Source organism: Ambystoma mexicanum, chromosome 2q (assembly GCF_040938575.1).
Source record: "Ambystoma mexicanum isolate Mex_15411 chromosome 2q, UKY_AmexF1_1, whole genome shotgun sequence".
Classification (NCBI taxonomy): Eukaryota; Metazoa; Chordata; class Amphibia; order Caudata; family Ambystomatidae; genus Ambystoma; species Ambystoma mexicanum.
Window position 1 is genome coordinate 254007978 of NC_090924.1, and position 25037 is coordinate 254033014.

The 25037-nt window shown below is 49.2% G+C and overlaps 1 protein-coding gene across 2 annotated transcripts in view; it reads left to right on the forward strand.

Moving 5' to 3' along the window:
* Window positions 1–25037, forward strand: part of PRKAR1B (protein kinase cAMP-dependent type I regulatory subunit beta) — a 2827796-nt gene that overhangs the window by 1925083 nt on the left and 877676 nt on the right. For both annotated transcript variants that reach the window (XM_069647235.1, XM_069647236.1), the window contains one exon: window positions 15639–15797. In XM_069647235.1, the coding sequence (XP_069503336.1) occupies window positions 15639–15797 (159 nt within the window). The remainder of the gene's footprint in view (window positions 1–15638; window positions 15798–25037) is intronic.

Consider the following 25037-nt stretch of genomic DNA (forward strand, 5'->3'; position numbering starts at 1 on the left):
TGTTTGCTTCTCCCATTATACCGAGGATTAAGGATATCTACATGTCTCTCCCCTTGCTCTTTGTTCCATGTCTTTCTCTGCTTTGGTTTTATTTCTGCCTTTCCCCCCTGAGATGTTGGCTCAACCTTCTTCGTGGTCTTTTGGTTCTTCGTACTGTCTTCCCCCTTCCCTTTTCCCACCCCTATCTGCCCCCTCCTCCTTCCCCAATCCTGGGAGTGCATGTGGCCTGGGTTCTTTGGGAACCCCCCGCCGGTCAAATACGGGCTTTGGGTCTCAACATTTTCCCAGTTCTCAAACTGCCAGGTATGACTTTTGACCTGACCCAGCTTCTAAGATATGTGACCTCCTACCTCCATGCAGACGCGTCCATTCATGCAGTGTAGTCTATTCTGGTGCAGTGCTTTCGGCACTTCACACATTGTCAGTATTAGGGGCCTTGTTCGGTGAGCGTTATCTCTCTCCTCCGTCAGTCTTGGCTCTGTTATGGGCTCCCAGGTTTCCTAGCCTTTCCCCGTCTTTGCTTTCTTTCCGTCGACCACTCCCACAGCTTGCTAGATGGGCCCGTCATGTTGCACCGCGGGCGAACGGCTGTATCCGGTTGGTCATCTTCCAGGTGCAGTAGTGCTAGGCCCTCAGCACAATTGCCAATTCTCCTCTGTTTTCCTTCCCATGTAAATGATAGGCCAAACGGGTGCGTCCATCTGTATTGGATTTGTTGTGTTTGAAGGGCTTTCGTGACTGGCTGCATTAGCCGTCTTTTGTGAAGGGTCACCAGCGCTAGATCTTGATATAGCTGTATGCGAGAGCGATTGATCATGAGATCCCTGTGTGCTCTTGCTGCTCTCAACATGTCTTCTTTCAGACAGTATGATGTCATTGCTATTAGGACATCCCTGGGTCTCATCCCCCAGTTCATTCTGTTTTGGGCCTACCCGATGTATGCTGTCAAATCCGATCGCCTCAGGCTGGGTGTCGTTTAGTAAGTTGCTAAAGCAGTGTTGCATCGTATCCTTTAGATCCTTGTCAAGCACTGATTCCGCTAGGCCCTTGACCCTAATGTTAGATCTTCTTGATCTGTTTTCCTGGTCTTCCATCTGGAGTTCCAGGTTATTTGTCGCATTAGCCAACTGATCCAGCAGGACACTATTTTGGTTGGTTTCCTCCGCCACATTCGAAAGTCTGCTTTCAACCACATCTACTCTTTCTCCTATCTCTGCCATTTCTTTGCTGACCTCCTGGAGGGAGGATTTCAGTTCCTCCTTCATTTGTTCCAGTTGTCTGCGAAATGTGTTTGCCTAACACTGGTGGCAAGTGGTGAGGATAAAGTATAGTTGTCACATTGAGAGTGCTGCTCTTACCTTTGTTCAAATAACCCTCACAAGGCTAAGCACCACTAGGAAAGCAATTGTTTTATCATGCCTGATATGGATAGCTACAGACAGGAGACCCCAGGCATTTTAACAGTTGATCAACTAAGAGAAATGTGTAAAACTAGGAATCTCACTGTTAAAGGCAAAACAAATGAATTGATAGAAAAGTTGTTGAAGTTTCAAAATCTGAGAAGTAGGTCTGCTATACCTAGTCCTTCAGCAAATGTGGAAAATGATGATGAGGATGATAATGTTTCAGAGTCCAACTCAAATGTTATTGATGAGTTAGAAGAGACAGAAGAGTCTCAAGATGTAGGCCTTACTGTACCTCTACCTGCTCTTAGGCCTCAACCTTTTACCACAGGGGCCTTACCAGGTCCAATACTGAGTAGAGAGTTTTTCTCTCTTGAGAAGATGAGACGAGTTAGAATTCAAAAGAATCCAAGTCCAAACTGAAAGTAAACATCAAGAACATAAACTAAGGGAAAGGGAATTACAGCATGCTCTTGAAATGAAGAAATTGTCTCTTGAGAATGGTTCTTTCCCAGAGTCTTCTAGGTCTTCCAGTCCTAAGAAGCCTTGCATGCCCAAAGATGCAGTAACTATGTATGAGGTTAAGCTTGATATTTTGCATTGGTTTGCAACTTTTGAATATAACCATGGGATTCAGGAATTTACAGGGAATCAGCTGATTACTTGGCTTTTGTCTAGGCTACCCCCAGTTGCATCTGATGTTGTAATGGAGATGGGAGAAGTAGACAGGATGGAGTATGAAAGTGTGAAACTAGCTTTGATGGCTAGGTTTGGGAAAACTCCTTCCCAGTATCTTAAGAAGTTTGGAACCCTCAAAAAGCATGATGGAACCCCTTGGGCTACCTGGGTGTGTGAATGTTTGAAAAACTTAGATGGTTTGGTTAAGGTTTACAGAGTTAACACTTATGAAGGTATGAGAAATAAGTTTATGTTGGAATATATCTATGATGCCTGCTCTCCTGAGCTGAGACAGCACTTGGCTGACTCTAAGGAAATTGATCCAAAGAAGTTAGCAAGGGCTGCTGACTTGTGGATTGCCAACAGGGCTACTGACAAGGATTCTGGGGCAACTCAGAAGAAGGATGAGGGAAAGCAGCAAATGAAAGCTAACAAAGAGAATTCCAATACCTCCACTCTCGAAGAGGGCCACAAACATAACAAGGGTAAGCCACATGTGAAAGCAAATCAGGCTAGTGTAACCCCTGGTGCTAAACCAGAGGTGGGTCAGGCCAAACCCCCATTCATAAAGACATTTGGAAATTGTTATGCCTGCGGGTCAACTGACAATGTGAAAGGGGATCCCAGATTTAAGGGTAAACCTTCAGTGATCCACACTGTCTCCTTAGCCTTCTCCTCAGAGGAAGATGTACAAATGGCAAGTGGAAACTTTCACTTACTGGCTGAGGGACCCATGAAAGTCTCAGCCAGTGTTTCTTTAGTGTCCCTGAGTCTGTGGGAACAACAGAACTTAGATGCCTATAATTCTATTCCAGACAATACTAAAGAGTATTACAAAGACAGCGTACTTGTGAATGGTCAGGAGACCCCTGCCATCAGAGACACTGGGGCCAGCATTACTGTAGTGGATGAATCTTTTTTCAAGGTAGAGGATGTTGTAAGGCACCCGAATACCTCACTAAGCTTGCTGGAGGCCCTGTCCAAATGCTTCCACAGTTACCAGCTCTCATCCAGTGCAATGATATGACTGTCAAGATACCTGTTAGTGTGCAGAGTGAAGTACCTGGGAGAGTCCTGTTGGGGGATGACTTAACACGTCTTTGTTGTATAAAACACCCCCAGGCCTCCCAGCAAAAGGAAACAGGAGCAGATAAGGAAAGCCAGAGAGAGTACCTTAAGAGGCTCTCTAGGGGAAATTAAAGAAGAAGCTATACCCCCAGTCCACAGGACTTACTGACTGCAATTTCTAAGGAAAAGGGGAAACCTAAAACCTCAAGGAAGAAGCCAGCCAGCACTCCTGTGCTGCCAAGAAGGACATCCCCGAGAGGACTGTCCAAAGTCACACCTGTGACTCCTCCACCAGCTGAGGCTGAGTGTGAGGAACCACCTAGTGTGGTTGAATCAGCTGCTGAGGAATCAGAGCTGGAAGAGGACCTTGCTCCTGTTGGATATCTGGATCCTGCAGACCATCCTGAGCTGCAGTATTTACTGGCAGAAGGTGGACCCTGTACGGCAGACTTCAGCAGAGGTCAAAGGGATCATTCTACTCTTGAAGGTCTTCGCCAACAGGCAGCTTCTCATCTGGAAGGGCAAGGGCCAGGGAAGCATAGGTTGTACTGGGAAGATGGCCTCTTCTACGGTGAACCTGCTGAGTCTATTCCAGGGAACTACAGAAGACTTGTAGCGCCTCTAGAGAACAGACAGCAGTTCCTACAGTTAGCCCATGCAATTCCTTTGGCTGGTCCCTTGAGTTTCAAGAAGATTAAGGAAAGGCTTTCTCTTTATTTCTACTGGCCTAAATTGGGGTCTGATGTCGATACATTTTGTAGGAGCTGTCACACTTGTCAGACATCTGTCAAGAGTGGAGCCAAGAATGTGGCACCCTTGGTACCTCCCCCGGTGGTGGGAGTCCCTTTTGAGAGGGCAGGAATTTACATTGTTGATCCCTTAGACCCTCCAACCTTTTCAGGCAACAGGTTTATCCTGTTTGTAGTAGACCATGCTATTAGGTATCCTGAAGCAATACCTACGAGGACTGTTACAGCACAGGCTGTTTCTAAGGTCCTACTTTGTATTTTTACCAGGGTAGGTTTTCCTAAGGAAGGTATCTCTGACAGGGGATCCAATTTTATGTCCCACTACATGCAGGCCATGTGGAAGAACTGTGGAGTGACTTACAAGTTCTCAACTGCCTCCCATCCAAAGACAAATGGATTGGTAGAGAGGTTTAACCGTACAATGAAGAGCATGATAGGTGCTTTAGAAGAACCCCTTAGAAGAAAGTGGGGCCTTCCACTGTCATGCCTTCTATTTGCTTATAGAGAAGTCCCTCAGGAGGGAGTTGGATTTAGTCCCTTTGAGCTTCTCTATGGGCATCCAGTTAGAGGTCCCTTGGCCCTAATTAAGGATGGGTTAGAGAGTGCTCCTTCCCCCAAACCAGTGAGAGTCACTGACTATGTGATAGATCTCCGGAGGAGAATGTCACACATGATGGCAGAAGCATCAGATAACTTAAAAGGAGGTCAGGCTCTGGTGAAGCATTGGCATGACCAGAAGGCCAACTTCGTTGAGCTTACTCAAGACCAACAAGTTTTAGTTATGGTACCTACAAGGCAGAGGGCCTTACAGGGCAAATGGATAGGACCCTTCAAGGTTGTGGACAAACTTGGAATGGTCAACTATCTGGTAGACTTAGGCAATCCTAAGGAGGCTCCCAGAGTCGTTCACACCAACCGTCTAAAAGCTTATGTCTTAATACCAGAAGTGGGAGCTTTGCTTCTAGCTTCAACTCAAGAGGAGGAGGAGAGTGAACCTCTACCTGCCCTACTCAGAGGGCAGCCTTTAGATGAGAAGATAGAAGGAGTTACTCTCTCTTCTAATCTGACACTGGAACAACAGGAGGAGTGCAAGTTTGTGTTAAATCAGTTTGCCTCCCTGTTTTCACTATCATCAGGCTTGACCTCTTGGGGTGTCATGGGTGTTCCGGAAGTCCTTGCTGCGATAGCCGCGGCTTGCAGCATTTTTGCCCAGCGGGAGTTTACAAGTTACCTCCGGTCTCAGGGCCCTCCAGCCCGTGCACTACAGCGAGTACAGCTGAACTTAATGCCACACACGTACTCCGGACGTTTGAAGATCAATTGAAATACAGTTCATTCAGACGCGACCTTCTCCATCAGAGAAAAAGGACAGCGAGTGGTTACGCCCTGGGGACCTCGGGTTCCATGATGCACCTTTCTTACCAGTGGAAGACCCCAACCCTTGCCTAAGTGGGGTTTCTTTCTGACTTGGTCCGTGCCCAGAATCAGGGGTTAAGTTAGTTCCCTATCTTTTCGTGTTCCCGCCCTGAGGAAGGCTTCAGAAAAAATGTACATGCCCAGCAGGGGGCTGATCCGAAACGTACAGTGGATGTTCTAACTCCATCCATGATAGGAAGACTCCCTTTCCTTTGGAACTTATTTCAAAGTTCATTTCATACTAATGTTGGACAATGCAACCATCCAAGCACTAATATATTTGTGCAGACGCTTAGGGTGTCTTTTTTCCTATCTCTAAACACCACCACGTCGGCAGACCTGCTTTCATGAACTAGCGGCACCTGCTATATTGAATTTTGGGCCGTTAGGATTTTCCTTTGTTATTCTGGAAATGTGTTCTTTCATTTCTGTACTATTTGTATTCAATGACTTATTGGTTTATTGGCAGACCTGCTTTCATGAACTAGCGGCACCTGCTATATTGAATTTTGGGCCGTTAGGATTTCCCTTTGTTATTTTGGAAATTTGTTTTTTCATTTTTGTACTATTTGTATTCAATGACTTATTGGTTTATTCACTGTCTACATTCAATTATTTGTAAAAATTGAACCAAATGTCTCTCTTTTAATTCCTTTTCCTTTTTTTCAGCTTTATCACTTGAGATTGTATATTCACATTTATGTACATTTTTTGTAAATGCAAAATAAATTACATTGACAAAATTAAGGAATGTTCTCAGAGAAAAAATGTAGTGGCAAAAAATAATACTGATATCCGTGGTACAGGATACAAAGCAAACTAAGTTGCCTTGAATTCAACTATAACTTTTTCTTTTACGCAGCATAGTGGATACTTCTGGTTTAACATTTAATAAATTTCACAAAGTCCCAATCCACTGTATGCTTTAAGGGACTACCCCGATTTAACTTTTTATATGATTGACCTCTTGGGGCCAGCATGATATTCTCACTGGTGACTCTTTACCTGTTAAAAGCAGAGGTTACAGCATGTCAGCTCATGTGAGAACCCACATAAACAAAGAGGTCAACAAGATGCTTGATTTTGGGCTAATAGAGCCATCTACCAGTCCATGGTCTGGTCCAGTTGTACTAGTACCAAAGGCAGGATCCAAGGAGTTGAGATTCTGTGTGGACCATAGAGCTCTTAATGCAGTCACACAGACTGACGCCCATCCTTTACCAAGGGCAGATGAACCAGTGGACAAACTTTGTTCAGCCAAGTACCTCAGTACATTTGATCTCACGTCAGGCTTTTGGCAAATAGCAATGACAGACCATGCCAAGGAGAAAACTGCATTCACCAACCCAACAGGCCTCTACCAGTTTAACGTAATGCCTTTTGGACTAAAGAATGCACCTGCAACATTCCAAAGGATGGTTAATCAAGTTCTGACTGGGATGGAGGACTTCTGCATGGCATACTTGGATGACATTGCAGTGTTCATCCCTACTTGGAAAGAATATGTTGACCACCTAGGATATGTGTTGCAGGCTCTTGAGAAGGCCCATCTGACCATAAAGGTGAGTAAGTGTCAAATTGGTCAGAGTAGAGTGGTCTACCTTGGACATGTGGTAGGAGGAGGTGAAATCAGGCCATTGCCTAGGAAGGTAGAAGCTGTACAAAACTGGGCCACCCCTACTACTCATACCCAAGTGAGAGCCTTCCTAGGCCTCACTGGTTATTATAGGAACTTCATATAGAACTATGGGACCATAGCTTCTCCCTTGAATGCGATCTCCTCACCAAAATTTCCCAAAAAGGTCAGGTGGAATGAGGAGCGCACTCAAGCATTTGGAGGCCTTAAGAAAGCCCTTTGTCACGCTCCAGTCTTAAGAGCGCCTGACTACAACCAAACCTTCATTGTTCAAACAGATGCTTCCAATACAGGTATAGGTGCAGTTCTGAGTCAGCTGGATGTGAAAGGTAGGGAGCACCCCATTTGCTTCATCAGCAGGAAGCTGAAGGAACCTGAAACAAGGTGGGCAACCATTGAAAGAGAATGTTTTGCTATTGTGTGGTCACTGAAGAAGCTTAGACCATACTTGTATGGATCTACTTTTGTGATTCAGACTGACCACCAACCTTTGAGATGGTTGATGCAAATGAAAGGGGAAAACCCTAAACTACTGAGATGTTTAATCAACCTGCAAGGGTTTGATTTTTCCATGGAACACAGGTGTTGGTGTCACCACCAAAATGCTCTCCAGGATATTTGATCGACTGGAGTAAGGAGATTCATCCAGGAGTGGATTAAATCCTCCTGTCCCTTAGTCTGGGGGGACGAGTGTTAAGGAGAATTCTCAAGAATATGCTAATTTCCCTTACCTTTTGAGACCCCCAGCAACTTTGCTGGATTTCTAGGATTTTAATTTTCTCCTGGAAAGAGTGTGAGCCTTTTTTTTCGCACTCTTTCATGTATTTTGATGTGTGTTTTACTTTTGTGTTCTTTGGATATGGAGTTTTAGACAACTCCATAGGCATCATCTTTTTCTTGTGTGTCACACAGCACCTTTAGTGCAGTGGTGCAGGGATGTCTTTCAGACTTCCCAAGGTTTAAATACCTTCTCTGGGACTGACTACTGTCTCCCAGAGCATGTAAAGTTAAATTGACTTTGCTAGTCTTTTTAAATTCATTGACCCAGCAGACACTATCTTCCTATAGAGTGCTGGAGGGGTTGCCTAGCATCCCCTGTGCCTAAACACTCATGTAACATTCAAATGTTACCCTTTACTCTTGAAATGGCTGGTTGCAGTGGTTTTAGAACAAACTACCATGATTTTGCCCAACCGCTGACACCAACAGCTAAAAATCGTGTCAGCCATGTTTTTCAATATGGTGCCCAAGACCCCTCTGTAAAACCAGACTCGATCATCTTTTTTTGCCGTTTCTTTTAGGAAAGGTCCTTCTAGTGTTTGTCTGTGCGTGCCAATCCAGGTTTGCTCCCTTTGTTTGATGGCCTTTGGTGGGCTTCAGTACAGAAGCCCTCCTCTGGTGCCTAAGTGTCTGGGGTGGACAGGATGTGAGGGAGGTGCCTGAAATTCTCTGTGCTTAGGAGACCTGAATGCACTCTGGCGTGATTGGCTCACTGACTGTTCGGCAAGGACAGCCACCCTGCTGGGTGAGTGACAGCTAGGCTGGAATGAATGGGAGAAAACTGTTTAAAAGCAGGTCTCTGGGACTTGGAAGGCAGAGTCGACCACTGGAACGCAAGAACTGAAGACAAGCTGAAGGAAGACGACTGCTGCAACTCCTGGACCGTTGGTTTGCCTGGTGAAGCCCTGCTGCAGGTCCGAATTGCCTGAAACCCCCTCAACAGAGAAGCCCCTTCAAGGACAACTCCTTCCTTTGAGCTGGTGGGAACAATCAACTCGCAAGCCACCTGGATACTGTCTCCATACTGGTCGAATTTTCTTCAGAGTGCTGTTCAAAACCAGATAGCCAGTGAGAAGGATACCAGTTTGTGGACTTTAAGGCACACACACCTTAAAACCGACGTTTAGCCAAGCTTGTGGCTTCTTCCCTGGGCAGTGCAAAAACCTCCCGACGTCCTCCTTCTTGTCCCCACGACTGAAGCTCAGGAAACGCGAGATCTGCAGGAACTGCCAGGAACAACTGCCTCAGCTACAGTTTTTCTTCCTCCATAAGATACTGTGCAAACGCAGTGTGGAAATCCTTTCTGCCGCGGTGAAAGTTTGTGAACCTTTCCCAACTTTGGAGTCTTGTTTGCTCCGAATCCGGCATGTAACTCTTTTTCTGTCAAACTACTTCTAAGAACATTGGCAAAGACTTAACCGTTTACTACCAGAGATGTGCTATCCTATTCAAGACACTGAACCATTGACTTTGGCCCAGGTCTATTGAATTGAATTGCCTCTTGTAGTGGACTGAAACTATTTGCCCTGCCTCTGAAAGTAATTGTGTTTTGATTCTTATAACCTTTGTCTTTCTACCCCTTTTGAAAGTTACTGAAGTGCCATTTTTCTCCCACTTCAGGGGAGCCTAACTTGTTCAGAAACATATTGGTTTTGTACTGTAGTGTATTATATTGTGATATTGAGCTGCTTCTTGCTAGTGGAATGTTTTCTAACTAAATGTGTAAATAAATGTATATTCTTTTTTACCAAGAAACCTTGAGTAAGTGTTTGTTTGAACTACTGTGATTGCAAGTCCTCTGTGTAACATCTTGTACTGCTCACATCCCTCTTGAGATAAGTCTGGCTGCTCAGCCACTGCTTCCACATAACTGTGTAGTGCAGGCTTGTACCAAAGGTGAAATTGTGCTTACACCTGTAGTCTTACTTGTGTGAAGTGTTCCGAAAAGGTACTGCTGTAATTCTGGCTAACAGAGGGATTGGCACACTGCCGGTGCTTCCTGAGATCACTGCTGGACTAAGGATCGTTCGATCCCTTGGGAAACAGGCGCCCAAAGTCGGGGATATCACCCCGACCATCCTGGACCTCTGGTTGGACTGCGTTTCAGCTTTTCCCTTTGGGAAGGGATGGGCATCCTGTCGCCGCTCACTGGGACCGGCGCTGGACTTGGGGATGGTGGCCCAACATGGGAGACAGGCACCAAAGGACAGGGACATCACCTCAACCATCTTGCAGTTCTGGCTTGCCTGCGTTACAGGTTTTCCCTCCAGGGAGGAATGGGGATCCTACCGGGGCTCCCTGGTACCACCTCTCACCTTGGAGACAGTCGGCCATCAAGGAAGACAGGTGCCCAAGCCCGGAGGCAGCACCCCCAGCTGTCCCGGAGCTCTGGCTGGCCTGTTTTACAGCTTTTCCATCTGGGACGTCATGGGGTCCCTGTCGGGACTCCCTGGTACCGCTGCTGAACTTGGGGACGGTCGACCAATAAGAGAGACAGGTGCCCAAGCCCGAGGCAGCATTCTGGCCAACCCGGGGCTCTGGCTGGCCTGCATTACAGCTTTTCCCTCCATGGAGGGATGGGAACCCTTGTGGGGCTCCCTGGGATCGCCGCTGAACTTGGGGATGGTTGAACAACATGGGAGACAGGCGCCAAAGGCTGGGGACATCACCCCCGACCATCCAGGAGTTCTGGCTGGCCTGCGTTACAGGTTTTCCCTCTAGGGAGAGAAGGGGACCCTGCCGGGACTCTGTGGGACTGCTGCTGAATGTGGGGACTGTCAACCAACCAGGAAGACAGGCGCCCAAGCCCAGAGGCGGCACCGCCAGCCGTCCTGGAGCTCTGGCTGGCTTGCGGTACAGCTTTTCCATCTGGGAAGGGATGGTCACCACGCCGGGGCTCACTGGGACCGCAGCTGGACTTGGGGATGGTCGCCCAACATGGGAGACAGGCAAGTCGTATTCACCTTGTTTCACAATTGCCACCTTTTAGTTTTGGAAATGTGGATTACAATGTCCTTCTGTTCGCCCTCTCCCTCTTAGGTAATTATATTCAATCTGCTTCCTTTTAAATGTTTGGTATTCAAAATTGGTTTTCTTTTGAGGGTGTCTATGTTGGAGAGCCCCTGGGTTAATCTAACTCAGGACAACTCACTGGTTTCTCTCAGCCTCTCGCCTGCACCTGTTTTTTTAATGCTTTGCCACTCATCGGGGGACAGCTACTGTCAGCCTCTTGCTGCACTTGCTGTCTCCAGCTGGAGCTCAAACGGTTCCACACGTGCTCTGGTGAAATCCTTAAACTGGAGTGCGTTGTCGTAAATGGAGAGCAAGTTTCTCTTGCACGACAGCTGGTCTCACCACCGCTTCCCTCTGCGCAACCTCTGCATCTCCAGGGCACTACAACCTCCAGAAAACATTCTGTACAGTTTCTCGCTATCTACTAATCGGCAGCGCCAACTTCTGCTTTCTTCTGCTATCTACTGCTGCTTCTGAAATTCCTGCTGCTCCTGCTGCCGCAGTGTTCTGCACCTGACAGGGTCTTAAATATCTATAGGTTCCCTTCAGGTGTGGGTCATTAACTAGACTGTTCACTGTGGTCTAGAGACTCTATGCTCTTCTTCCTCGTCTCAGTACTAAGAGCATTATAGTTATAATTGTTCTTTTATAACACCCTTAATACCAACAAGTGGTTATTAAGAATGGGATCGGGATTCAAACCTGTGTTGCGCTGTGGAGCATAGAGGAGGGGGGTCTGCGTCTCCGGACTGAAGCGGGCCGCGCAGAGGATGGTGTGGGGGACCTGCCTGGAGTTTACAGAGCCATCCCAGTGACTGGGGCTGAGAGCCTGGAGGTTGCGGGGGCATGTGAGACCCACTGGCCCCGTCCTATGCTAGTGAGCCACTGGAGTGGGGAGTGCTCCTCCCCTGTGGAGCTAATGTGACTGGACATTGGCAGGGACCTAGGGACAGGTGTGTAGGCCCTGGTGTGGACGCCCTTGGCTGGGTGGCAATGGAGCTGACCACCAGCGGCTGGGGGGCAGACACCAAACCTGTTGGATGACGGTGAGCTTTAGGGTGCTTGGGACCCATGGCACTGTAGTCTGTGCACTCCGGGGGAGAATGCGGGGTAGCCCCTGTGAGGAACTGTGGTGAACACTGCCGAGGTAGCGACGAGGAGGGGCTCCCTCAAGCTGGACTGTTGCAGTAGCCTTGGATCCCTGGTTGATTGCCGGGCTGAGGCTGCATCATTGCCTTGGGGGAGGTGGAAGCAAGACTGCAATGAGTGCCTGTTTGCCTGACGCTATCCGGGCTTGAGCACAACAGGGGGCTCTTGGTACCACACTGCCTGTCTTGGGTACCTGATCCAGACGCTGTTCAACTTTGATGTGGTCGGATTGCAGGCTACCCTAGTACGTCTATAGCTCTTCCTCATGCGCTGGGGCTTGAGACACCTGGCAGCTGGGCATACGCCCTTGTGAAAGCAGGGCAAGCTGCGTAGACTGCCTCCACATGACTATCCCTACCCATTGATCCTGTGGACGGCAGCAGGTGACCCTGCTGCAGCCTGGGACACTCAGGTCCCATCTGCCCAGTGCTACATCTGAGACACCATATATTTTCCAGCTGCTGTGTGGCCGCTCCTGGCTCCCTGGTGGTTTGTGCCCAGCACTGCGCACGAGATGCCGGATAAACATCACCGGAGTAAAGGCAAGCAGACAATGATAGATGCCTACTCCCGGAAGGATGGCGGGGGCATGGAGACGGCGCCAGTGGCTGCTGAAGGCGGTGGGCCTTTGTAGATGATGGGCCAGCAAGAGGAGAATCATATCCTGGTGGCCATCGCCTCCCTGAAAACATGCCTGGAACAAAAGGTGGATGTGGTTATCGTGGATGTGGGCCTGCTGAGACAAGACATGTGGTCACTGTCGGAGCGGGACGGTGGAGACACAGGAGCATGAAAAAACATCTAACATTGATACAGCTCAGGTGCAGGTGTCTGAACTAATGAACAGAGTGAGTGTCCTGGAACACCGGGTGGATGATGCTGTGGGGGCGGGCCCGAAGTAATAACATCAGAATCCTCGGGCTGCCTGAGGAGAGGAAGGGAGTGACCCGACCAATTACGTCGAAAATCTACTTTTTGGGACCTGGGACGCTGATGCAAGGCTTCACAGTGGAGAGAGCGCACATGTCACTGGCCCAGAGATGGCACCCGGGAGCCCCCCCCCCCCCGCAGGCCTTTGATCGTGAAGATCATGAACTTCAAGTATAGGGAACAGATTTTGGCTTTTTCCAGGGCAGGGGGGAGCATTGTGCGTGCATCAATGAAGCTAGCGATTTACCCGGACTTCTCTATGCTGGTGCAGAAGCACAGGGCTATGTTTTGTCCACCTAAAGAACGGCTGTGCAAAGCAAACATGCGATACATGCTCATCTACCCGGCGAAGCTCAAGGCACGATGGCCGGTCCCATTTCTTTGAGGATTCTACTGCAGCACACTCCTGAATGCACGCTATGGGCATTGCATAGATTCCAGAGAGAGGGAATAAAGCACTGTGACGCTGATACGCTGAGGGGGGTGGCGTGCAATGCCTCCATGATAGTAAATTGAGGCAATGTTTGTGTAACAAGGGGTGGGGTTCGACTGTTTAGGGTATGCCGAGTCTTTGCAGACGTGGGTGGTTGCCTGCATTGGTTGCTGGAGCACCCCAAAGAACCTTCTTTTTTATGCATGTTCTTTGGCATCACGCTGTTGCGCGCTGCCCTTGGCGAGGGGGGAGGGAGCGGGAGAGGCAGTGGGGCATGAATGTGCGCATCATATCCTAGGAGTCTGCCCGCCAGAGCCGCTGTGCCTGAATAGGTCTGACCCTGCTGGGCACAGCGGCCACGGTAGGCAGACCGGTCAAGGATGCGCCGGCACCGCTAACAACTGTGCCGGTGCTTCCGTCTCCCCACTCCAATTGGACTCTATGGGAATGGGGAGTCGCATTCTATCGGTGCCTGTCTTCCCGGCCGCCGGACTTGGAATGTCCCGGTGGCACCGGGAAGTCAGGCGCTGGTAAAATTCTACGAGTCAGGCAGCAACCCGCTGGTAGCACTGGCAGGGTTGCTGCCGGACTCGTTATGAGGTGCTATGCCTCTGTATCCGAGTCTTACTCATGATATATCACAGGAGTCTGAAGGTGTCTTCTCAGAAGATAGCCACTGTCATCTGTAGGTGGAAGAGGCATCATGTGATCCCCTGATACATGGTGTGAATGGATGTGCATTGCTTGCGGTTTGTCTGAACTTACCCAACAACCAGTTCTCTCTGTATTCTCCAGCCTCAAATTGTTGTGCAATGGAGGAGTGCCTATAGATGTAGCTGTCATGTGTAGACCCCGGATATTTGGCATTCACATTCATGATAATGTTTGCAGCATCAAACACCATCTGTACATTAATGGAATGCCAGTTTCGACAACTCCTGAATAGGTGTTCTGTATCTGCCAGGGGTCTGAGGGCCACACACATACAATCAATGGCACCATACACTCCTGGGACGCCTTCTGTCATGGAATGCCATCACTATGGCAGCTCTTGTCCGTGCATCATGGGACATTGTGATGTGTTGTCTGGCTGATGTAAGAATCAGCTGCAGCACCTGGTACATTGCCCTTGACCGTGAGGACAGGGTGATCCCCGAGGTGATGCCACTGCTCCTCTGATAAGAGCCTGTGTTGCATTAAATGCAGGGCCAACAGTACCTTCACTAGTGGAGGTATGGCATGGCCTCTCATTCTGGGTCTGATAAGAGCCCTGTGCCACTGACTCACCATCTCCAGTATGACATGGGGTGGGAAGCGGTGAATCTAGGTGACCTCGTCGTCAGCCATTTTGAAGAGAGGGATTCTCCTAAAGATCTTTTGCCTTCTCTCTCTTCTCAGTTGGTACAGGATGATACCTACTAGATCGGACAGTTTGGGGATGTGTACATGTGCCTCTGTACTGGGCCTTTGTACTGGGTTGTTGGTTGTGATTGGTGTGACCTATGAGCTTCTTTGTTTTAATAGGTCAGTTGCACTCTTTTTTGGGACACTTTCTCCACTTTTAAATGGAGCAAATGTGGAAGGGTATTTTTTGGAGAACATTCTGTGGTCTGGTTTTGTGAATCAGGATTTTGGTGCATCTTTGCTCACTTTCCGTGGTCACTCCCCCTTTGCATGCTTAATCTAATCATTTGCATGCTTTCTTTCCACTTTCTGCATCTTTTATGCCCAATGTTCACTCCTTTTCTAAAGTGGCGCATCTTTGAGTGTGCACTTCTGGAAATTTGTCGCATCCATTTCTGGTCATTTTTGGCGCTTTTGTGCCGCATCTCGGACGCACTTTTATATTTTTGAGTATCCTGCTCACTGTGCACAACTGAATTGTTGTTTATCCCCCAACAAATTTAGGAGAGGACTTACAGAGGGCTTTATTCGTACCCTTTTTATTTCTTTAAATGATGTGTTGTAGACCATCAAGACAGTAGATTTCCCTAAACTTAATCACTGTTGTTTTGTTATTAGCAAAATCATGTAAATAAAGAATGTAACCTTCTCATGAAGTTGTAATATTTCTATTTATTTGTTCTTTAAACAAAGTAAAAAATCCTGTTTACAATTAGTCAGAGCAGCGCATATACGAGGCAACACAATTTGTAATACTTCCCACAGACATTTTGTGAGTTGTGTTGCTCTGCTTTTGTACTAAGATGAATTGCCATCATAGTAGTTCCAAAGTGCAGTCGGTAAGAAATCTACTTCTTTCTTAGCTTTCCTTTTCAGAATAATGGTACATGCAGAATTATTCCAGGTATTAAAACGAATGCGACAGGATGTAAAAATAAAGCACACAACCAAGTGTCCTTTTTTCTTTATTCATTGTATAGGTCTATGTAAACGAGACTTGGGTTATCAGCATTGGAGAAGGGGGGAGCTTCGGAGAACTTGCATTAATCTATGGCACACCAAGAGCTGCAACAGTAAAGGCCAAAACAGATCTTAAGCTCTGGGGAATAGACAGAGACAGCTACAGACGCATTCTAATGGTAAGTTTTAAGTTTAAATCCGTGTTCTGTTCAGTAAAATGTACAACAATATGAACTAGTACACCACCCAGGTGGTTTTCAAATGGTTTTTCCAATTGTTCTCCTGTTTTATTGGCAATGACACATGACAGCACTGCTTTAACCCCATCAGTGCGCCCCATTCTAAGTGGGCCCAATGTGTCCTGCTCGTACGGCTGAGTTGGTCCTGACAGTGCCCGTACGCGTTATGTCACACATTCTTTACTCTGGGTTCATTAATTACCCGTCCGGCAATTGACTACGTTCACGCATGCACCTGTACACACAGGCACCCTCCTGGACAGCCCCAACACCCCAAAATGGCTGCTCACAATATAACGTGAGTCAGCTTCTAGGAGACTCGCTCTGTGAACCTTTCCAGACACACGCGACTGCCGAGTTATCCAGCACCCTGCGTTCCATCTCTCCGATGAGCGAGGTAAGCACGTTAGCAGAGCCATTTCAGCCACATGGCTAGAACGTGCATTCGGCACTGTCACCGCCACTAGCTCACCATCCAGGCTCACATGGGGCACTGACCCCAGGCACCTTGTAGCCCTCTCCCATTATGGGCACGGACACCTATTCCACTCCTCCCTAGCTAAGCAGCCAGCACCTCATGCAAGTTATTTTACCCGCATCACGGAGCTGCGCATGGCTTTTGAGGGTCGGTCGGGGCCCCATGCGGTCCCGTAAGCCCCCGCACTGCACAGACACAAACACACACGTCTTGGCAGTTCGGGCTTCCCGGTCACTCTGCTGCGGCCGGGAACGCCCCGTTTATTTATGCAGCACGCGGCGGCGTGCAACGTCACGCCGCCGCGTGCGGGTCACATCACGGGGCAGCGCCACACTCCTCCTTTTTCGGGAGAACGCATAAACACTTTTAACACACACTGCAAACTACACAAACACATAAACTGTTCCACTTCACAACACAACTTGCCCAAACCCCTTTATTGTCAACCACCCGGATCCCCTTACTCAGGTTGATCAACCGACTGTCCCAAAACATAATCGCTGAGGTAAGCGGGTTTCCCTCGCCCAGCCCTCTGGAGGTACCTCCTGCTCACCTCGGCACGTGAAGTCTTTCAGCAGACGTCTCCCGGGCAGGGGGCGCAAGTGTGCTGGAGGGACCTCCTCCGTCCTCCGGTATCTTCATCAAGTCCGGTTCCAGCGGCGGTTCAGTTCTTGAATCACCCACTTTCTTGAATAAGCTGACATTCTGGGTGACTGCGGACCTTCCGTCGGATGCCGTTACCATGGATCCCTTTACGGCCAGCACATCCAACGGCTACGGCTCGTAGGGGAGCGAGAGCTTTCAGTGAGGGTGTCGATTACGGATGAGGACTTCATCCCCCGGTTCCAGCCGCTGGGGCCGGAGCCCTCTTCGCAGGTTTTCCTGCTCAATCCTTACCCGCCGGTCTACCTCGACCTGTTGACTGTCCATCACCCCGGGCTCCTTCTCCCCAACCTCGGGTAGTAGAACCCGGGGGCATCGCTTGAACAGGGCCTCTGCAGGAGCTACCCCCGTGGATGGATGTGGGGTGTTGCGGTATACCCTTAGAAACTGATACAGGGCTCGCTGGAGTGGCTGTCCTTGTCCCTGTGCGATCCTGAAGGTCTTGTTAAGTGTCCGCATCAGTCTCTCAGCATCTCCGTTTGCCCTGGGCCACAGTGGGGATACCTTTCGGTGCTGGACCCCACAGCTCTCCATGAGTTCCGCAAACTGCTCACTCTGGAACGGCGATCCGTTGTCCCCCGACTCGACAAACTCCACCTCCGGATATCGTGAATATATTCGTCGACGATTACCAGAAAATGAGTGCCCACAGATGTCGACCCAAAGTTAGCATGGACAACCTCCCGGGGCATCGCTTCAATGGCGGGCTCTCGCTGTAATGGAGACGCTGCCTGGCACCATATTCAGGCTGCCACAAAGTCATCGACCCTCCGCTCCAGTTCAGGAAACCAAACCTTCAGACGCAGCCTGGCCTTTGTCTTCACTGCACCCTGGTGTCCATGGTGAGCCAAGGCGATCACGTCCTTTACCTTGGACTGGTGGACCACGATCCGGTCACCCTGCAGCAGCAGGCCTGACGCTGAGAAGGAGAGTTCTTCCTTGACCTTCCACAGCTGCTCGAGTCCGGTCTTGGCCTCCTGGGTCCGCCCCGCCAGGGATTCTAGGACAGACTTCCAGGAGCCCTGCCACATGGAGTGCTGGAGGATCTTGAAGCACTCATCCTCGGCAGCTGCCGCCTCCAGCTCTGAGAGAGGCATGGCGTTCGGCGTGGCCGCCTCCACCACCATTCGGACGTGATCGTCGGCCTCCTCCTCACAGGTGTCATACTTCTCTCCCCCACCTACTCCCAGATGTCGGGAGAGATAGTCCGCTGCGTTGTTGGCCCCTGGCCGATACACCAGCGTCACTCCGTATTCGAGAAGGGCGAGCCTCCACCTGCCAGAATGGGCAACAGGGGCTTGTGGTCCGTCACCACCGTCACTGGACGCCCCAAGACGTAGAGCCGAAAAATGTCTGCAGCCCCAGAGGACCGCCAGTGCCTCACGCTCAATCTGCGAGTATCTTTGTTCAGTTTCAGAGAGCGCTTTGCTGGCATAGGCCACTGGCCGGATGCTCCCGTCCCGGTCCACCTGTGTTAACACAGCCCCTAGACCACACGGACTGGCGTCCACAACGATCTCTGATGTTAGCGCCGGATCGAAGAACGCCATGGTGTCCTTAGCTGTCAGGGCGCTTTTGATGTCTTCAAAGGCCGCCTGCTCGAGCGAGCCCCAGTGCCAGACTGACTCCTTCGTCAGAGCCCTGAGCGGTTCCGACCTTGAGGCAAGGTTCTGGATGAAATGCCCACAGTATGACACCATGCCAAGGAAACTCCTTATGTCAGATGCCGACTCTGGAGGTTGTGCCTTCTTAATGTCCTGGACCTTCCTCGGGTCTGGTGACACACCCCCTTCTTTAAAAACGAATCCAAAGAATTCGATGGAAGGGCGCAGGAACTCAGACTTGTCCCTTTGGAGGGTGAGACCTAGCGATTGCATTCTCTCAAAGGTCTTTCCCAACTTTCTCAGATGGTCCAACTCGGTCTTCGCGAACACAAGAATATCATCGCTGATGTTTAAGACACCCTCCAGATCTGCGAGGGCACCCCGAATAATGTTCTGAAAAACCTCTGCAGCCGATGACACTCCGAAGCTGAGTCTCTTGTATCAGTAGAGCCCCCGGTGAGTGGTGAAAGTGGTGATATACCGAGACTCCGGATGGAGAACGACCTGATGGTATCCTGCTCGGAGACCTAATTTGGAAAAGAACCAAGCCCCTTGCACTTCCGCAATAATGTCATCGTTGGTGGGGGTGAGATGTCGCTCCCTCTTCATGGCCTTGTTGGGGAGCCTCATATCTACACAGATGCGGACAGAGTCAGGTTGCCTGGGCTTCCTAGCCACAACAATCGGGGACACCCAGGGAGTGGGGCCCTCCACCTTTTCAATAATGTCCAAATTCACCAGGTTGTCCAGCTCCTTGTCCACCTGCTCCCTGAGATGGAACGGTACCCTACGGTGTTTCAGGGCAACAGGCTGCACAGAATCATCGATGTGCAACCTCACTGGGTCACCAGTCATCCTTCCAATGCCATTGAAGAGGGCGGCATACTTATCGAGCAAATCATTGATGTCTTCGAGATACACAGAGTACGCGAAGCTGACAATTCCGAGGGCCTCAGCAGCAACACAGTTTAGCAGAGTGTTGTTGCTCACAGGCGTCACGTAGAATCGGGCTTTGATCTGCGAGCCCTCATGCTCCACCTTCGCTACGAAGGCACAGTCCAGTGGTATTGGTTCCAGTCCTCCAAACGCAAATATGCGGGCCCTTGGTGTGAGCAGCTTCGGGGGGGGAATCAAGGGCATCATAGTGCCCCCTGGCCATCACATTGACCGAGGCTCCCGTGTCCACCAGCACCGGGACCGGCGAATGATTGATCTCAACCACACACCTCGGCTGCCTTCTGTTTTTTTCCTTTTAGGACCTCCACACTGGAGACAAAGAAAATGTTCTCTTCATCCTCCTCAGCCTCGCCCTCCTGGGCGTCCTCCCCGCCCTGGTCTACCTGGGCCACATTAGGTGAGCGGTTCTGGCGTGGGACCCAAACTCGAGCCTGTCCTCTCGGCACCAACACGGGCAGGGCAGCCCTGCATACTCTTGAAAAATGGTCAGGCAGGCCACACCTGCCACATGTATTTCCAGCTGCCGGACATTACGTCGGGTGAGGGAGGTCGTATCCACACTTCTGGCACGATTCCCCCTGCTCTCCCGGGGTCCCACCCCAGGTCTTCTCACTACTCTACCACCACGCCATATAGCACATACCTCCTCAGACTTTACTGAGCGGGACCCCGCCTCCATCTTGGTTGCTCGAACTTCCGCCACCTCATGGCTGCGGCCCAGTTCCAGGATGCGGGGCAGAGTGATACCCGGCTCTCTCAGGACCTGCCTCCTGAGTTTGTCTGAGGAGCACGCCTGAATTAGCATTGTGCGCATCATGTCCTCCACATCTCCCCACGCACAGCCCTGGGAGAGGCGATGTAGGCGTCCATAAAAAGTGTCCAATGTTTCATCGTCCTTTTGCTTGGCCGACAGCATGACAAACCTCTCATAGTCCACGTTGGCAAGGGGCAGGATGTGGGCCAGGAGTGCCGCCTTGGCTGCATCATAACTGCCATCCCCCGCAGGAAGCGATTAAAAAATGTCCTGGACCGACGGCCCAGCAGAGTACAGCATCGTAGCCACCCTGCTGTCATCATCCGTCACCTGGGCGGCCCGGAAGTACATGTCGAGGCGACCAACCCACCTCCTCCACCTAGGCCCCATGCTGGACGGCGGGCCCGACACATCAAATTCTGGTATGGGCTGCAGGGCTGCATGGGCCTGCGCTTGGGCCATGATGGGAGGTCCTAGCTGGGCAACTGGCTGCACCACCGGTGGCCCCTGAGGCACAGGAGCTTGACCGCCTGCTTGGGGTTGAGGGGATAGCTGTGGAGCGGCCACTGGCTGTAGAACTGGAAGCACCGGAGCCTGAGGAGCCTGCTGTTGACCTGCCGCTTGGCTGCCGTCCTGGGGAAGTGGTGCGGCCGCAGGGCGCCCACCGTCCTGCCCACCAGCGCCACTCATGGGCCTGAGCGCACAGGCACCCCCACACTGGGACTTGGAGGCTGCAACTCAGTCACCCACCACCACCACACACCTGGATACCCCTCCACAGGCACAGCAACAGTCCAACCTGGGGAGGGGATGGTGGAATCTTGCCTTCAGCTTTGAAGAAGTAGAAAGAAGACGACCGCCAACTTGAGGATTCACTACTGCAGTACTCCGCCCTGATGATGAAGAGGACAAAGAAGAAGCCACAGCAGCCTGATGATGAAGAGGATGAAGAAGCACAGTGCCCCTCCACTGCAGCAATGCCAGGAGGTGTAAAAGTTCCAAAGATTGACTGAAGAAGAAAAAGATCTGGGCTAGGCAGGCCCTGCCATTTTAGCCCTTCTCCTTGCTCTCACTCGACGTAGGAGGCCCAAATCTGGAGTAAAAATCAAAAATTGGGCATGTATATGCAGGTTAGACTGCCTGCAAGCAGTGTGTCCAAAACTTAGACCTGGATCACCTTCCCCATCCAAAACGGAGCTTGGAGAAGTTCCACGGCCCTGCTGACAAAATGGCCGCCAGCCGCGTGTGCGATCCGCAGCCACGGCGTGAAATGAAATGTCGTCCGTTCCGTTTCCATGTAAAAATACTATGACATTCATCACCGCCGGGCCTGTGCATCCGCATCCATCTGTCGCCACTGTTGGGGGTCGGTCGGGGCCCCCATGCGGTCCCGTAAGCCCCCGCACTGCACAGACATACACACACACGTCTTGGCAGTTCGGGCTTCCCGGTCGCTCTGCTGCGGCCAGGAACGCCCCATTTATTTATGCAGCACGCGGCGGCGTGCAACGTCTCGCCGCCACGTGCGGGTCACATCACGGGGCAGCGCCACAATGGCTAATCATGCTGACCCAGACACAGGCTCTCATCATTTGTTTTGAGCAGTTTTTATCACCCGGGACCTTGTACCGCCAATATAGACACCGCCTCCGTGTACCTTGACACCACCTAGATCTAATTTCACGACTAGATCAAATGCATGGCCTCATTCCCACTCTAGAAGCCACATTAATCACGACAGTACCGCTCCCCTTTCATGCACACGCATCTTCACCACGCACGTGCACTGCGGTACTCTTTGTTTTCATGGGACCTAGTTTGAGCCTCCCATTTCTAACCGCAGCTAACCATTCCCGCGGACCTCCATCGTATTCATATGCCTGCCTTATTAATTAGGCCACCTATAGGTAAGCCCCTGATTCTTATCGTGCTTATCTAGCTGTTATGTATTAAATGGCACCACCTGACAATTACAGCCCTTCTGACCATCCTACCCTACAGGAATGGCCGCACCAAGGACCCTGCTATCCTTCCAGTGTACATAGCCACTGCTACTCTCCGAGCCATTGCGCTCTCCAGATCCGGTAAGCACCGGTTCTTCTTGCACGTAGTCACTTCTCTACTGCTAGACTGTTCGTATTGACTCACTCCTGACACACTCTCGTCTGTTTACTTCTACAGACCGTTTATGATACTTCTACCTTTTGAATATCCTGTCCTGATGAAGGCCACACCACTTGAGCTCATCTAGCTCACTCCTTGGCCGAAACACTGTCGTGTTGACCTATTGTATTGTTTGTGTTGTTGTTGGTCAACCCTACATTGTTTGTACGCATTCATGCTGCCCATCAAGCTACTACCACACTAAGTCCTCTGGTCTCCTTCCCAAGGATACTTTAGAGGACGTAGAAGTTAAAGATTTATGTTACAAATACCTAACATTTGTTCTACGTAAACTGGTTATTGTACCATGTAAATGCACTAAGATTGAAGTATCTTCCATTACACTCATTCAAGTGTATTGAAAACACTCACTGCAAATAAATTGGATTGAAATTGCAGTATACGGTATTGTCCTGTCTAATACTTGTCAGAATCCATTTGTACTAGTTGGTGTCCACCACGTTAAGGTGAGACCCACACAGGAGTGTGTTCATTCCTCCTTCAGCAGTGAGACTCATGACCTTGCTCATTCTTGTTCTATTTATGATATTACCTACCTGGGTAGAGCAAGGCATCAACCAGGTGCCCTTTTGCGACAACAATATGGGAGTTCATGCAGCAGTCACTTCAAAATGGAGATGTCTAGTTTAATGTTGCACAGGTTTAGAGGTGGTTTAATAAAATAATTTTGGCGTATGCCTTTGTTGTCGTTATTAGGTATGTGTATGACTTGTCAAAGAATATCTTTGCCTTTTTCTAACGGATAACGTGACCTTCTGCTTTTTTCTGCAGAAGAGTTGTTTTTTTTCCAGTGGTTACAGTTGTATAATGTTTTCTATGTGCATATCAGGCTTTTAAATGTACTTCATTTTTTATTTGTTATTGTTTGTTTGGCTGAATAAATTTCAACCTTTCAATTAATCATTGAACTTACAAACTTTTTAAGTGTTGAAAGATAAAAAACAGTAAGACAATGCTTATAACAAGCAATAATTAAAATAAGAAAAAAAGGGTGAGCTGCTCAAATAAAGATAATATTCATAAAAAGACCACTGGCTAAGATTGATAAGGTTAATATCATTTTCTGACAATGCTTTAAAATGTATACATTAAAATCATTTGCTATATTTGGAAATGTATTTAAAACATACTAAAACAAATTGTGTTGTGCAATATTACGCTTAACCCAAAATCAGTACACAATACGAAAAGTCTTGCACTAATTAATATACTTAAGGGCAAAGCCCAGGAGCTGTATTTCATAATCTCAGAATCTGAACTGAGTGTTATACATTCCATCTGCTGATGAAGCATGGTATCCCCTGTTTGCCCGTGAAGACCACTGCTTGATACCCAATACCCTAATGGCTTGTTGCCATCCATCTATACCCCCCTTTAGGGAAAATAGAAGAACTTTTCCCCAAAAGCCTTTAGGTGAAGCTTCCATCCCTTGTCTAAAAGATACAAACTCCAAGACTACCTTTTTCAGTTCTAATTATCCTCCATATATAACTGGCTCATCATTTGGAATCATTGAAAGTGATTTCCCAAATGAACCGAATCATTTAACAACAATGGACTCCACCTCACACAACTAACTGAGTACCGGGATGAGGTGGAAGAAGGGATCCATGCAGAGCAGAAGGAGCCTCAAGCTCAATGAGCGTGCATGTTGTTTTGAAAAAGCACCTGTGCGTGGGACATTTATAGATTGAAAACCAACTGCACGAGGCTGCTGCTGCTTGGGAGAAGTCGTTGCACCTCTCTGCAAGGCTTGTGCAACTCGAAAGCACAAATTTGTGTGGCGGAGCCAAGGAGCTCACCAACAAGGAAGCAGAGGAACGTTGCTCGAGAAGGACATGCCACAGACACACGAGGAGCGAAGGGAAGATTTCTGGGCATTCAGCAACCGGAGAAAGCAGTGTTCCATTTACCTGAGGCAAGTCTACCCGCGAGGGAAACTGAAACGATGTAAAAGCAGCCCAGAGTGGAAAGCAGGCGGCAACGCTTGGCAGCTTAAGCACAAACGAAACAGAAGACGCTACGCAGAGCCGGTGAGTCAGCCCAAGCAAAGTGGGGACGCCGGGCATTTCGGCAACCATGCCAAATACAAACTGTAAATATTAAAGCAGAAGAAACAGAGACATTAAAGAGACAGATTGCAAAGCAGGAAAGTGTATTGCAGATAAGGACCCCAGCCATATTTCAGTGTATGGAATTCAAATATGGGGCAAACCCAAAGCAAATGTTTAATTTATCACATGCACAATATCAAAAGGAGATACATGCAATTGTGGAAGTAAAAGAGGATCTGTTACATGTGAATATAAGACATCCTGCCAGGTCAATTTACCAGGCAGTTACAAGTGCATGATAAGTTCTGGTAGGGGAGTATACCCGGCAATCACAAGTGCAGAAGAAGTCCTGGCAGGGGAGTATACCAGGCAGTTGCAAACCTACAGTCCCAAGAAAGGACATAACATTGTTTACTGAACAAGAAGGAACTTTTGAAAGAAGGAACTACAAAGCTGAGTATCTTTGCAATTAACAGGATTTTGGGA